General features: G+C 51.2%; 1 protein-coding gene across 6 annotated transcripts in view; it reads left to right on the forward strand.

Moving 5' to 3' along the window:
- The window catches only part of ARRB1 (arrestin beta 1), a 78,650-nt gene that overhangs the window by 45,332 nt on the left and 20,015 nt on the right, over positions 1–13,303 (forward strand). For 5 of the 6 annotated variants that reach the window (XM_027562883.1, XM_027562881.1, XM_027562878.1 and 2 more), the window contains exons 2-6: positions 5,821–5,851; positions 7,650–7,710; positions 10,979–11,023; positions 11,743–11,939; positions 13,238–13,297. In XM_027562883.1, coding sequence (XP_027418684.1) covers positions 5,821–5,851; positions 7,650–7,710; positions 10,979–11,023; positions 11,743–11,939; positions 13,238–13,297 — 394 coding nt within the window. Of the gene's footprint in view, positions 1–2,637; positions 2,906–5,820; positions 5,852–7,649; positions 7,711–10,978; positions 11,024–11,742; positions 11,940–13,237; positions 13,298–13,303 lie in introns of those variants that run through there. The other variant, XM_027562880.1, reaches the window with a different exon arrangement.

The following is a 13,303-nucleotide window of genomic DNA, read 5'->3' on the forward strand; positions in this document are numbered from 1 at the left end:
TGTGGATTGTTTTTTTACTTTCTTGACAGTGAGCTTTGAAACTCCAAAATTTTTAATTTTGATAAAGTTCAATTTATCTACTTTTTTTAGTTGCCTGTGCTTTTGATGTCATGTCTAGGAAACCATTGCCTTATCCAAGGTCATGTAGATTTATACATATGTTTTCTTCTAAGAGTTTTATAGTTTTTCCCTTTTCTCTCTTTCTTTCTTTTGCTGGGCCTTGCATCATGTGAGATCTTAGTTCCCCAAGCAGGGACGGAACTGGTGTGAGGTTGAGGGGTTTATTTTTTTGCATATGGATATCCAGTTGTCCAAGAATCATTTATTGAAAAGACTATTTTATCTCCTTGTCTTCTCTTTGTTCCCATGTTAAAAATCAATTGGCTGTAAATATATGGGCTTAATTCTGGACTCTCAATTTTGTTCCATTGATTTCTATGTCTGTCTTTATGCCAAGATCACACAGTCTTGGTTACTGTATCTTTGCAGTAAATTTTGAATTTGGAAGTCTGAGTCTTCCAACTTTGTTTTTTTTTTTTCCCAAGATTGTCTTGGGACTTCCCTGGTGGTTCAGTAGTTAGGATTCTGCTCTTCCACTGCAGGGGACACGGGTTGGATCCTTGGTCAGGGAACTAAGATCCACAATACCTCAAGGTATCGCCAAAACAAAACAGACGAAAAAAGAGGGCAAAGTGAGACAGAGACACTCAAGCAAATAATTACAATAAAAATTATATTTAAAAGATTTGTCTTCACTATTATATTTCCATATACATTTTAGGATCAGCCTGTCAATTAATGCAAAAAAATCCAGCTGGAATTTTTATAGGTGTTGCATTGAATTCATAGATAAGTTTGAGGAGTGTTGCCATCTTAACAACCTCCAGTCTTCTTTCTTTTGGATATTTATTGAGTATAAATTTGAGCTCATGCCAAACATACTGTTTTGATTCCTGATTTCTGCTTACTATTCTATCATAAGCATTTCCCTGTGTTACGAAAGATGCAAGCATAATTTAAGTGCTATGCAATATTCCATTGTTTGGCTGTACTGTACAAAATGACAAACTCTTGAATGTTGGGTAATCTATCCAGGAAGGTGCTTTGTTCTGGGTCCCTTATGATGCAGGCTTCTCCCTACAGGCACAAATGAATATTTGGGAGGGCTGGTAGCTCACAGAAAAGCAGCAGAATCAGAAAATAGCATCTAACAGGCTGCACAGACACTGATACAGCATGTTTGTTTTAGGCATGCTCTCTGCAACAGTGGGTTTTAAACATTAAAAAATTTTCACCACGATATTCATTTTACATTGTAACTCAGTTCACCTGAAATAGAAATTTTACTAAATGATACTTAAATTTTTAAAAAATTAGTCAGGAGAAGCTGGTCTGCTGTAGTTACAAATAACCCCCAAATCTTAGTGGCTCAAGAGGTTTCTCTCATGCTACCTGTCTGTCATTTAGCAGGAGAGCCCTGGAATTGAGTCTCTGAAGGCTTCCCATCCAGATCATTGCTGGTTTCAATGACAGAGGAAAGAGGACATGATAGGCAGAAGAACCGCCCCCCCACCCCCCACCGGCCCCCACCAACAATGTTTACACCATAATCCTTGGAAACTTTGAATATGTCATATTATGTACAGGTGCAGATGGAACTGAGTTTCCTAAAATCAGTGGATCTTAAAGTAGAGAGCTGCATGTATTCATGCAGTGGGTCTCTAAATGTGGAAGAGGGAGGCAGAAGAGGAGGTCAGAGTGATACAATGTGATAAGAACCTAACCTGGTGTTGCTGGCTTTGAAGATGGAGGTAGAGGCCTTGAGACATGGAATGTGGGTGGAAAGGGCAAGAAAACACATTTATTCCTAGAGCTTCTGGAAAGGAACGCAGCCCTGCCAACACCTTGATTTTAACCTGTGCGTGCATGCTCAGTTGCTCAGTCATGGAGGAATACTGGAGGGGGTTTCCATTTCCTCCTCCAGGGGATCTTCCCCACCCAGGAATCAAATCACCATCTCCTGCATTTCCTGCATTGGCAGGCAGATTTTTTTTTTTTAACCCCTGAGCTACCTGGGAAGCCCCATGATTTTAACCTAGTGAACTTCTGAACTTAAAACTGTAAGATACTAAGTTTATGCTGTTGTAAGCCACTAAATTTGTGATCATTTATTGTAGCTTCCATAGAAAATGAATATAAACAGCGTGGGGTCATCATGCACCAGCCCTTAAATACTTCTGCCTGGAAGTGACATATGGCATTTCTGTTCCTATTTCGTTGGCCAGAGCAAGCTGTATGGGCATATCTAACTTCACAAGACTGGAGAAATTTGGTCCACACATATGCCCAGCCTTAGAGGGGATAGAATATTGGTAAATAGAATAATATCTACTACTTGCCACCTGCCATTCAACAACAACAACAGCAAAAGTGCTAGTGGCAATTCTATAAGTTGATTTCATTGTCAACTAATGGATTGTGACCCCTGCTTTGAAACACATTGCTCTGACCATGCCTGATGAGCCACATGACACACCCTTCACCTAGCTGATTGGCCCAGGCATGGGACACGTGACCAAAACTGACCAATCAAATTCCTCTCCTGGGAATTTGGAATTGGGCCATTCAGCCAGTTAACAGTGGGAAGCAGAGCAGAGGCAAAGTAGAAACAGGGTCAGAGTGAGAGCCACATGGAAGCCAAAATAATGGAGGGGCAGAAAAGCCCTGAGTAAGCAGAGAGAGTTGGTCCACAGAGACAATGGAGCAGCCGCAAGGAGAGCAGCGCAGGCAGGAGAACATGCGTCTCCAGGGGGAAAGGTGGAGAGAGAGAGCCGCCGCCTGAGAGGTTGATGGCTTCCCTGTTCCTGGCTCCAGCCCCCGTGCGTCCTGCCTGCATATCCTTCCCGTGAGATTTTTGCTTACTTCTTTACTGTCTCCTTTTCTTGAGCTCTGCTTGGTGGGTTTCTATTCCTTGTCTCCAGGGAGTCTTACTCAGCTAGAACGCCGCTGGCATTTCTTGTATGAGACCCAGCTTTGGCTCTGAGGATCAGGCTTGCGGAGCACAGATGGGACTTGGGGATGAACCAAACCCAGGCATCCCACAGTCTGCAAGTTTGCCTTTGACTTGAGTCTTGCATGTTTGTGTTTGCTCTTCAAAGTGGACAGACAGAAGCCATCTGTGAGGTGCTGCACAGGTGGGGGTCCTGGTGAACTGGAAGCACCCCTACACAGGCCTTTTTTTCTGACAGTGTTGAGGGTCAGGAAGCCAGTGGAGTTGTTTCAGGGACGGTTTGGCTGTGGGACAGAGTGGAAAGGACACAGGCTTTGGAGACAAGCAGCCATCATTCACCTCTTTGAGCCTCGGTTTTTTCATCTCTGAAATGGGATTGTGGAAGGATCCACAGCAGTGTTCTGGGGAGAATACTCAGAGACATGACCATGACAAGGGTGTACAAGCCTAGAGGGCACGGGCAGCTGCTGCTTTTGTTGTCTGAGGAAACCATCAGCATCCAGCTCCCAGAGGATGTGGCCTGGGACTGAGTTAGCAGTAGGACGTCCCCCAGTGCTGGGCGGGCCGGGCTTCCTGCCCCAGGTCACCTTCACTCTCCTCCTCGCCCCTTACTCACTCTTTCATTACTTCCCCCTCCTCCTGTCAATTCCCTTCTTTTCTGTTATTCTTGATGCTGATAAAAACATCTGCTTTAGGAAAGCAGCAGGGTTGAACATAAAATTACCTATCTCCTTGTATACTGTCAGAAGGCAGACAGGCAGAACTGGGTCTGAATCCTGACTTATTAGCCCCTGCTTGCTGTGTGCTTCTGGGAGAATTCCTACATCTCTCTGAACCTTAAGTTTATTATCCATAAAATAAGAATTATAATGCTCATTTCACAGTGCTGTAATGAGAAGTATTAATTGGGCACTCAACTAATACTAGTTCCTTCTTCTTTTAAATGTTAATTCTTACTTTCTTCTTACCCGCCTTCCTTCCCTCTTTCCCTATCACTCCTCCTAGCTGCCCCCTGCCCCCCAGTCTCTTGTGACCAGGGTGCCCCTAGTCCCTCTCAGGGCTCACTGGGATGGCTTCTCCTGACTCAGTTCTTTGTGGCCTCAGGCGTTTGTGGCCTCTCCTTTCCCTCTGACCCAGGGCTCCCAAGGGATGGACTGAGGCTTCTAGAAGCAGCAGGGATTCGGTGGTATGTCACTTCCCTGGTCTCCTCTTCAGGTCCAGCCTTAATTTGGGAGCTGTTGGTTCAAATCGTGTCATCTGTATTTTTTTTTCTCACTTTAGTAATTATTATGCCTCAGCTGACTGTGGCATCTTCACACTCCAAACAATGATAAATATTTATGAGGAGGAGAAAACCCAGAACTCCTAGGGGAGGTGGGGGAGGGATATGCTAGGCTTCTATTTGCAAGCCAAGCTAAGGCCCATCAGTGGTCCCTTGGGCCCCGGAAGTAAGGGGTGGGAGTGATGGGGGCGGTGGGGGCGTGCTATGGAGGCAGCACAGAGCCACAACCTCACTCTCCTTCTGGGAGGACTTGCTGTCGCTGTTGCACTGTGGGCCTCACCCCGCCTTGGCCTGGAGGCCTGCTAGACCTCCTGCCCCTCTTAGTGGCAGCTCTGTCGCTCTGTGTCTGCTCTGTCGCTCTGTGTCTGCTCTGTCTCTCTGTGACTATCTCTCCTTCTCTTGTTGGTTTGTTTTATGATCTCTCATTCCGTCTTTTACTGTCACACCTCCAGGGCCAGCATCCCTTTCCTCTCCCTCCTTCCCTCCCTGCCCTCCTCTAATACCCTCTGTCTCTGGGTCTCTGTCTCTACCTTTATTGTCTCCCTGCTCAACATTCCTCAGAGCCGTTCTGGGGCTGGATGATGGGGGACAGGTGAAGGACCCCCAGGCCAGGCTCAGGGAGAGACCAGGAGGAGCTGCAGGGGACCACCTCTGCCTGACTCCGAGTCCTGTGCTCTGCTGTGCCATCCCAGGCACACCCGCTCCCTTCCTGGCCTCATGCTTCAGTTGATTCCTTCCCTAATTCATTCATTCATATTCTCAACTAATATTTACTGGCTGCTGGCTTTCTGCCATTCATGAACACAGGTGTATCGAATACCTACCAGGTGTGCCATTCTAGGGGCTTGGGACGCAACAGAGGACAAGAGACAAAGATCCCTGCCCTCGTGGAGCTAATAGACAGGGGTATATGTAACCTCAGAGTCAGCTGAGCAGTGGGTTAGGGAGCGCTGAGTGCTGGGAGAAGGGCAAGTACAGTGAGAGCACTGGGACTGCTGGATAGGCGCAGGGTGAAGCTTCATCACATAAGGTGCGGGGCTGGGCCAGCGGGTGCAGGCGGATCTATGGGGGGAGAGCGTCCCAGGGAAAAGGGACTGACTGCTGAGGCAAGGAGTGCCTTGGTGTTGGAGGAAAGGCAAGCAGGCTTGTGGCTGGAGGGGACTGGAGGGGAGTGGGAGAGGTGGTGCTGAGAGGTAAAGGAGGCGGGCAGACACGCAAGGCTGTGCCTCTACGTGAGCTGGGGTGGTCTGACCTGCCTTGGAAGACTCCTTCTACCTGCTGGGTGAGGAATAGACCAGGGGGGCTGTTGAGGGCGCCCAGGGGAGCTATGAAGACAAGCACGGTGTCTCAGAGTGGTGGAGATGGGGAAACCCGATGGTGCTGGGCACTGTTCCGGCTCTCAGCGCTTGTATGGAGCCTGCAAGTCACTCCAGGCCCCGTGTTCTGGTCCTGCCGAGAAATGCCCTGCAGGCACCTTCCCCCAGGGCGAAATATGCTAACCTGACCTTCCCACTCTTTCTCTCCCCAGGGTGTTCAAGAAGGCGAGCCCCAATGGAAAGGTGAGTCTGTGGCAGCCCCACCCCCGCTCCTCTCTGTCCCCAAACTCTCCTCCTCTCTTGGGCATCTTTACTGCCGTGAAAGACTGGCACATCCTGTCTGAGGGGGAGACACAGCCCTGTCCTCCCTCGACTACAGTGACAGGGAGCCTCTCAGCAAACTGTCTCAGGGGGGCAGTATAACTCCCCTGGACTTTAGGGCGCTCCTGCCCTGGTATGGGGAGACACAGCCTATCCCAGAGAGGCTGCCTTGCCTTGTGAGTGCAATAATTAGAGCCAGTGCCAAGGGCCTCAGGGGAGCCAAGTCCTCTGGCGTGAGCGGCCCCTGGAGCCTATATTGAGTCCTGTTATCTGGGGCAGCTCCCACCTCACTCTCTTTCTTAACACAGCCCCAGGCCAGATCCTACTTTCCTCGCAGGTCAGCAAATAGGTATGGCTGACATCATTCCATGTCAGGTCTAGGCTGAGCCTGTTGGGGCTGGAGTAGGGTGTACTGAGATAAAAATAAGGCACAGCTAGTGCCCCTCACAGCCAGATGGGGAAGGCAGACATAGAAAAACTGATCAATATAAAGTGCAAGTGTGTTGTAGAGGAGTGCATGGGGGCTGCAGATGCAGCCTGGGTGGTCAGGGATGGTTTCCCTGAGGAGAGATGCACTCCCGGGCAAGGTAGGGAAGAAAAAGAGCATTCGAGGCATGAACATAAATCACAGGGCATCTGGGTGCCAAGCGGGGAGCAGAGGGAGCAGGAGCTGAGGTGGGGGTGTGGCAGAGCTGGGTCCTGGAGTCTTGGAGTTGGGCTTAGAAGCTTGGACTCCTGGCCTGGGCTGGCAGATGACATCATTGTGTGTGCCCACATCCCCCTTCTACACCCACAGCAGACATCACTAATCACTGGCCACACTTTCCTGTTGAGGTGATACTCCATCTTGGGTTCTTTTCAACCCAGGGCCCCAGGCAGCCCCTACCAATCAATCAGAGTTGACATTTGGAATGAAATTCGTTTGTCATCTTGCTTCTGGACGCTGAGGAACCATCAGAGTGTTTTCAGACCAGACTTCTATGGTTAGATTTGCATTTTAGGATGACCAGTCTGGCTAAGGTGGGGAGAAAGGTCCCAGGTGTGGGAGGCTCCAGGCAGTAGATAATCAAGGAGCTGGTGCATAATCCTGTCCAGTGTGGCTGTGAAGACAGAGAAATCTGATGGAGGGTCAATCGTCAGCATTTAGGGATTGTGGAGGAGTAGAGAACATCTGGAATGACACTCTGGATTCTAGCTCTGGGGTTCTCCCCTGAAGGTTGGCAACCAGCAGGGCACAGGCCCACAGCCTTGGAGAACAAGTCCTTGTTTGAGTGGATCCCTGCAGACTGCACACAGGCGGGGTGCTATGAAGGGCTCAGAGTTCAGTGTTCAGAGCCCCCTCACCTCTCGGTGCCACTGGCCCTGCTCGGGGTCCTCCCTCCTCTCAGAGATGCGCCCAGCCCTCCCACTCAGCAAGCACCTTTGCTGCTGCCACTCCACCGTCAGCGGTGCTTGGTGTGAAGGTCCCTGCAGGCCTCAGTGTCCTCATCTGCAAAATGGGAACAAGAACTTCTTTGCAGGGTTTGGGATAAACAGGTGCTTTAAAATTTATACAAGGCCTTGTTATTCCTAGTATTAGGACTGGAGATCAGGTCCACGCCCAGTTAGGATTTCGATGATGAGGGTTAGGGTTGGGTCCAGGGAGTTTTGGCAGCTTCCAGGTCTCCTCCGGGGCGGGGGACCCACAGCTGCTAACGCCTTCTGTGCCTCTCTTCCCCAGCTCACCGTCTATCTGGGAAAGCGGGACTTTGTGGACCACATTGACCTCGTGGAGCCCGTGGGTGAGTCCCTGGAGGCCGGGGCGGCGCGGGGGGGGGGGCGGCGGGGGAGGCAGGGCTGGCCTGACCCCTCCCAGAGAAGGGCAGGTTGAAGTGGCCCAGGAATAGCCTGCAGGTCTCCAGAGGAGCCTGGTGCCAAGAATAGGATGTGTGTGGCTTTTGGCTCTAGTCAGCAAAGGCTAACCAAGCAGCTGCTTTCCTCTTCAGCTGAGGGGCCTGTGAGAGGACGCTGTGGGAAGGACAGATGTAAGAAGTGGGGCAAGAATCCTGATGATAAGGACAATGAGGAAGTTGATGACAGCAGCTGCCACTTAGCATGAGGCTTAACTGTGTACCCAACACTGGGGGAACTACTATTATTACCATCCCAAGCACGGAGAGGTTAAGTGACTTCCTCCAGGTCACAGAGCTAGTAGATTGCGGAGCCTGGATTCAAACCTGGGCAGTCCGGCTCCACAGATGCTTTGTTCTGCTCCCTTCTGGTGGCAAAGGGTGGGGAGGTGGAAAGAAAGCCTGCTGCTGCTGCTAAGTCGCTTCAGTCCATGTCTGACTCTGTGCGACCCCATAGACGGCATCTCACCAGGCTCCCCCATCCCTGGGATTCTCCAGGCAAGAACACTGGAGTGGGTTGCCATTTCCTTCTCCAACACATGAAAATGAAAAGTGAAACTGAACTCGCTCAGTCGTGTCCGACTCTTAGCGACCCCATGGACTTCAGCCTACCGGGCTCCTCCATCCATGGGATTTTCCAGGCAAGAGTACTGGAGTGGGGTGCCATTACCTTCTCTGAAAGAAAGCCTAGGGGCTTGTGAAATGGAGGCTGTCTTCACTGACATGGGGTTCTTACCAGGAGGCTGGGCTGTGGCTGCAGGCACCTTCCAAGGACTTTTTCCACTTCAGGGCTTCTCTCAACCTCAGCACTCTTGAGGTTTTGGATTGGATCGTTTGCTGGCAGGGCCATCCCACGTGTTGAAGGATGCTTGGCAGCATTCCTGGCCTCTACCCATTAGACACTGGGAGTCCCCCCATCCCAGTATGGCAATCAGAAATGTTTTTAGACATTGCCAGATATCCTTTTGGGGGGAAAAATCACCTCCAGTTAGGATTCTAAGAACTGTAGCTCTCTTTAAAGAACCTCAATCTCGTTGTCTCTTCCTACAATTTGTTTGAGGGAGGGAGGCCCGGGATTAACCCTAATTTACAGATGTGGACAGTGAGACCCAGAGAGGTTAAATGATTGAAGAGGGACATGAACAAACCCAGGTGAGACCAAAGAAGGTGACAGGTTGGGAGGTTGGACCCTGGAAACTGCAGGAGGCTAAGTCCAGATGAAGAAAGTGGGATGTGTTGCTTGGGGGAAACATTCACAGAGAAAGTGGCCTGGGAGCTGTCCTGGGGCCAAGAAGGCAGGACAGAGGTGTGGTTCCAGAGCCCAGGTGGGAGCAGATGGAGCAGAGAGCCAGGTGTCAGCTCGCTGGGAGGAAGGTCTTTGTGGCCTTGGGGCGGGAGGCCTGGCAGGTCCCTGGGGTCGCTATGCAGGCTGTGGGCTGCAGAGTCCGGCTCTGCGCAGCCCTTCCCTTCCTGGCCTGGAGCCAGATAGCCCTACTTTTCCTCCCAGCCTGTCGGGTGTTCTCTGAAGCTCACCAGCGTCTCTGCCATTTCCATCTCCCCTATGAACTTGGAGGCAGGGAGCAAACATCCCCGTGTTCACCTGTGGCCTGCTCACCTGTGGCCAAGGCAGAGTTTCCTATGGGCTGTCTGAGGCCAGGGCTGTTCACACCTATTAGCCTTTAAGAATAGCAACGGGGTCACGGGCGCTGGGCATCATGGGATCTGGGGAGAAGGGCAGGAGGGATCTGGCTCCCCTTGCACATATAGGCACCCTGAGAACCATTCAGCCAGTGTTCACAGAGCACCTACTTCATGCTAGGCCCTGTGCTAGACCCTGTAGATCCCAGCAAGTCCTGGGGCATCATACCAAGTTGATCAAATGACCCGCAGTGAGAAAAACTTCTTCCCTTACATCATTGAGCAGAGAGAGCATCCTTTGTCTTCAACTGGACTCTGTATTCCCAAGGCCAGGCCTTGGGACATTCTCCACGGTCACATGTGCCAGGCACCGGGTAATACTTTAAATGTGTTAATTCATTTAGTCCTCACAGGAGCCCTATTAGGTGGGTACTACAGGTCTGCAAATCCCAAATCCAGAAGCCCTGAGAGCACCAAATTGTTCATGAGTTTGACACAGAAATCATTTAGTGGCAGCCTGGCCTGAACTGATGGGAGGTGACTGATGCCTTACTTAACCTCTTGGTGAAAATAGTTTCCCTGTAGAGGTTTTAATGGGCTCGACAAGGGATGCTGCCCCAGAGCTGGCAGAAGGCATTAGAGAAGATATGGAAGAGGGACCACATGGCCTTTCTATAATTCAAAACTTCTGAATTCCACAGTATACCTGATACTGGGGTTTTGAACCCATCTTATTATTCTAACAGATGAAGAAAGAGAAGTTAAATAACCTGCCTATAGTCGTGAGCTGGGTTTGGCAGGCCAGCCTGGGTCAATGGGTGGAGGGGGCATGGTGGTAACATTCACTGGCTGCTGGCCTTCCCATTTCTCTCATGATGCTTTTGTTTTGTTTATAACAATTTTATTTATTTTTGGCTGTGCTGGGTCTTCGTTGCTATTTGGCCTTTTCTTTAGCTGCAGGGAGCTTGGGCCACTCTCCAGTTGCGATGCTCGGACTTCTCATTGTGGTGGTTTTCTTGTTGCAGAGCACGGGCTCTGGGGCGCTTGGGCTTTAGTATGTCCAGTGTGAGGGCTCAGTAGCTGTGGCACACAGGCTTAGTAGCTCTGCAGCATTTGGGATCTTCCCGGATTAGGGATCTAACCTGTGCTCCTGCATTGGCAGGCGGATTCTTCGCCACTGTGCCCCCAGGGAAGCCCTCATGATGCTTGTGATCGGACAAATGGTTGGGTTTGAATTTAACATGGTGTTTGGGGCTCAGACTTCCCTGGTGGCTCAGATGGCAAAGCATCTGCCTATAGTACGGGAGACCTGGGTTCAGTCCCTGGTTCGAGAAGATACCCCGGAGAAGGAAATGGCAACGCACTCCAGTATTCTTGCCTGGAGAATCCCATGGATGGAGGAACCTGGAGGGCTACAGTTCATGGGGTCACAAAGAGTCAGACATGACTGAGCGACTTCACTTCACTTTTTGGGGCTCAGAAGTTTGAGGTCATGTCTGCTCATTCCCTGTCCTTCCTCCAGATGGAGTGGTTCTTGTGGATCCGGAGTATCTCAAGGAGAGGAGAGGTGAGCTGTGGCCCCTGCCCCCAGCCTGACCTCCAGGCTGGGGCCTTTCTGACTCTCTGGCAGAACACTGGAAATAAGAGAGGCAACAAGCCCATCCCTGCCCCTCCCCACTGGTTCTTCCTGTGACGGCTCCAATCAGCATCAGAGCAGGTGCTCCAGCCCCCTGGGGCAGCCCCCCCTGTACCCACTTTGGGAGACCCTTTTCATGTCTGAGCCCTTTACATCAACCCATCGTGACTGTTGCAAGGATGGAGGATGCAAACGGAGCAGGAGTTAGGGTCTTACTGTACAGAAGAGAAGACTTATTCCTGACGCAGTCAAGGGATTGTCTAAGGCCAGCAGGAAGACGGGAGGTGGGGGTTGGGTGGAACAAGACACTGGGCTTTCCAGACACCACCTAGCACTGGTTTCCCCACCCTCTAATCTTCCCAATCTGCTTCTTCCTGGCCCCCATCGACCCTGTCGGGCCCTCTGCACATGCCCTGGACTGCAGTGCGGGTGGACCATCCAGCGGTCAGCCCTCGCCTCCTCCCCGGGCCAGGCACCTGACACCCTTGTCCCAAGGGCAGCACCGCCCTCCCTGCAGGAGCTCTGGGACAGACGTGTGCCTCCTAGAGACTGGCAGGGGAGCCGGTTCCTGGGCTGCAGCTGGCACTCTGGGTGGGGGGCATGTTTGCTACCCTTCCTGGCCCCTCCTCAGCACCCCCTTGCTCCCACAGTCTATGTGACGCTGACCTGCGCCTTCCGCTACGGCCGGGAGGACCTGGATGTCCTGGGCCTGACCTTTCGCAAGGACCTGTTTGTGGCCAACGTGCAGTCTTTCCCGCCGGCCCCTGAGGACAAGAAGCCCCTGACGCGGCTGCAGGAGCGCCTCATCAAGAAGCTGGGCGAGCATGCCTACCCTTTCACCTTTGAGGTCAGGGCCAGCCCCCGGGGCCCCATTCCAGAAGCATCACTTCTAGCAAGCCCTCTGGGCAGGCACACAGGGGCAGCTGGGGCAGCAGCTCCAGGCCACGCAATTTCCCCAGTGTACACTGGGGCCAGGGCACTGGCACTTACGCTGCCTGGTAAGTGTCTCTTCTCTGGCCACTGCCAGAGGTGTCACCCTTACCCCTGCACTACTACCCGGACCCTCCCAAGTCCAGGTCATCGTGGGAGAAGGAGGGGTCGAGGGGGTGCTGCAGAGAAAGAAGGAGTCCTTTCTGGCCCCCGGGTCACTGCAAGGCTGTCTCCTCCTTCATACTGGCTGCCCACTAACCCTGCTTCAACCCAACTCCCAAACAAGAATGGCAAGTACTGGATTTCCCTGCTCAGCTGCCTTTCCACTCCAGGATTCTGTATTTTCAGTTTCTCAGACTCTGATTCTGTGATTCAGTGAAATCCCCTGACTGTGAGAGTCAGAGAAGGAGAGAGGATAAGGAGCCATCCTCTCTGTTATAGACGTATTATGGCTGCTGTAACTAACCATTGCAAACCTAGTAATAATTAAACCTGCCAATTAGAATACAAATGTGTTATTTTACAGTTCTGAAGGTCGGAAGTCAAGAACAGCTCTCATGGGCTAAAATCAAGTGTCAGCAGGGCTGCATTCTCTCTGGAGCTCTGGGAGAGAAACTGCTTCCTTGCCTTTTCCTGCTGCTAGAAACTGCTCACATTCTTTGGCCCCTGGCCCAGCCCTTTTCCATCTTCAAAGCCAGCAATGGCCGGTCCAATCTTTCTCGAATCCCATCACTGTGATGCTGACTTTTCTGCTCCCTGCTTTCACTGTTAAAGACGCTGTGATTATGGTGGGTCGACCTGGCTAATCCAGGGTGATCTCCCCGTCTCAGGATGCTTCACCGAATTACACTGTAAGACCCTTTTGCCCTTGTAGGTAACATTATCACAGGTTTTGGAGATTAGAATGTGAACATCTTCAGGGGCCATTATTCTACCTACCGCAGTGCACATCATAGAAAGACCTTTTCAGCTCTTGTTCTGTGGGGGCTGTGATGCCCTGAAATCCTTGGCTTTATTGCAGGGGCCTCTAGTGTAACATGAAGCATAGCTTAGCATGTTCTGATGACGTAAACATGGTCTGTCCTGTGAATTGCCTAGTCTGATGGAAGGGATGTGGTCAGTCCTTAGGGGCACTGGTCTGATGAATGTGTGTGGGGATGGGAGACCTGGAGAGGTCAGTGGTGAATATGACAGGTCTCTCTGTCCTCTTAACAGATCCCTCCGAACCTCCCATGCTCTGTGACTTTGCAGCCGGGACCTGAAGATACAGGGAAGGTGGGT

This window comes from Bos indicus x Bos taurus, chromosome 15 (assembly GCF_003369695.1).
Source record: "Bos indicus x Bos taurus breed Angus x Brahman F1 hybrid chromosome 15, Bos_hybrid_MaternalHap_v2.0, whole genome shotgun sequence".
NCBI lineage: Eukaryota > Metazoa > Chordata > Mammalia > Artiodactyla > Bovidae > Bos > Bos indicus x Bos taurus.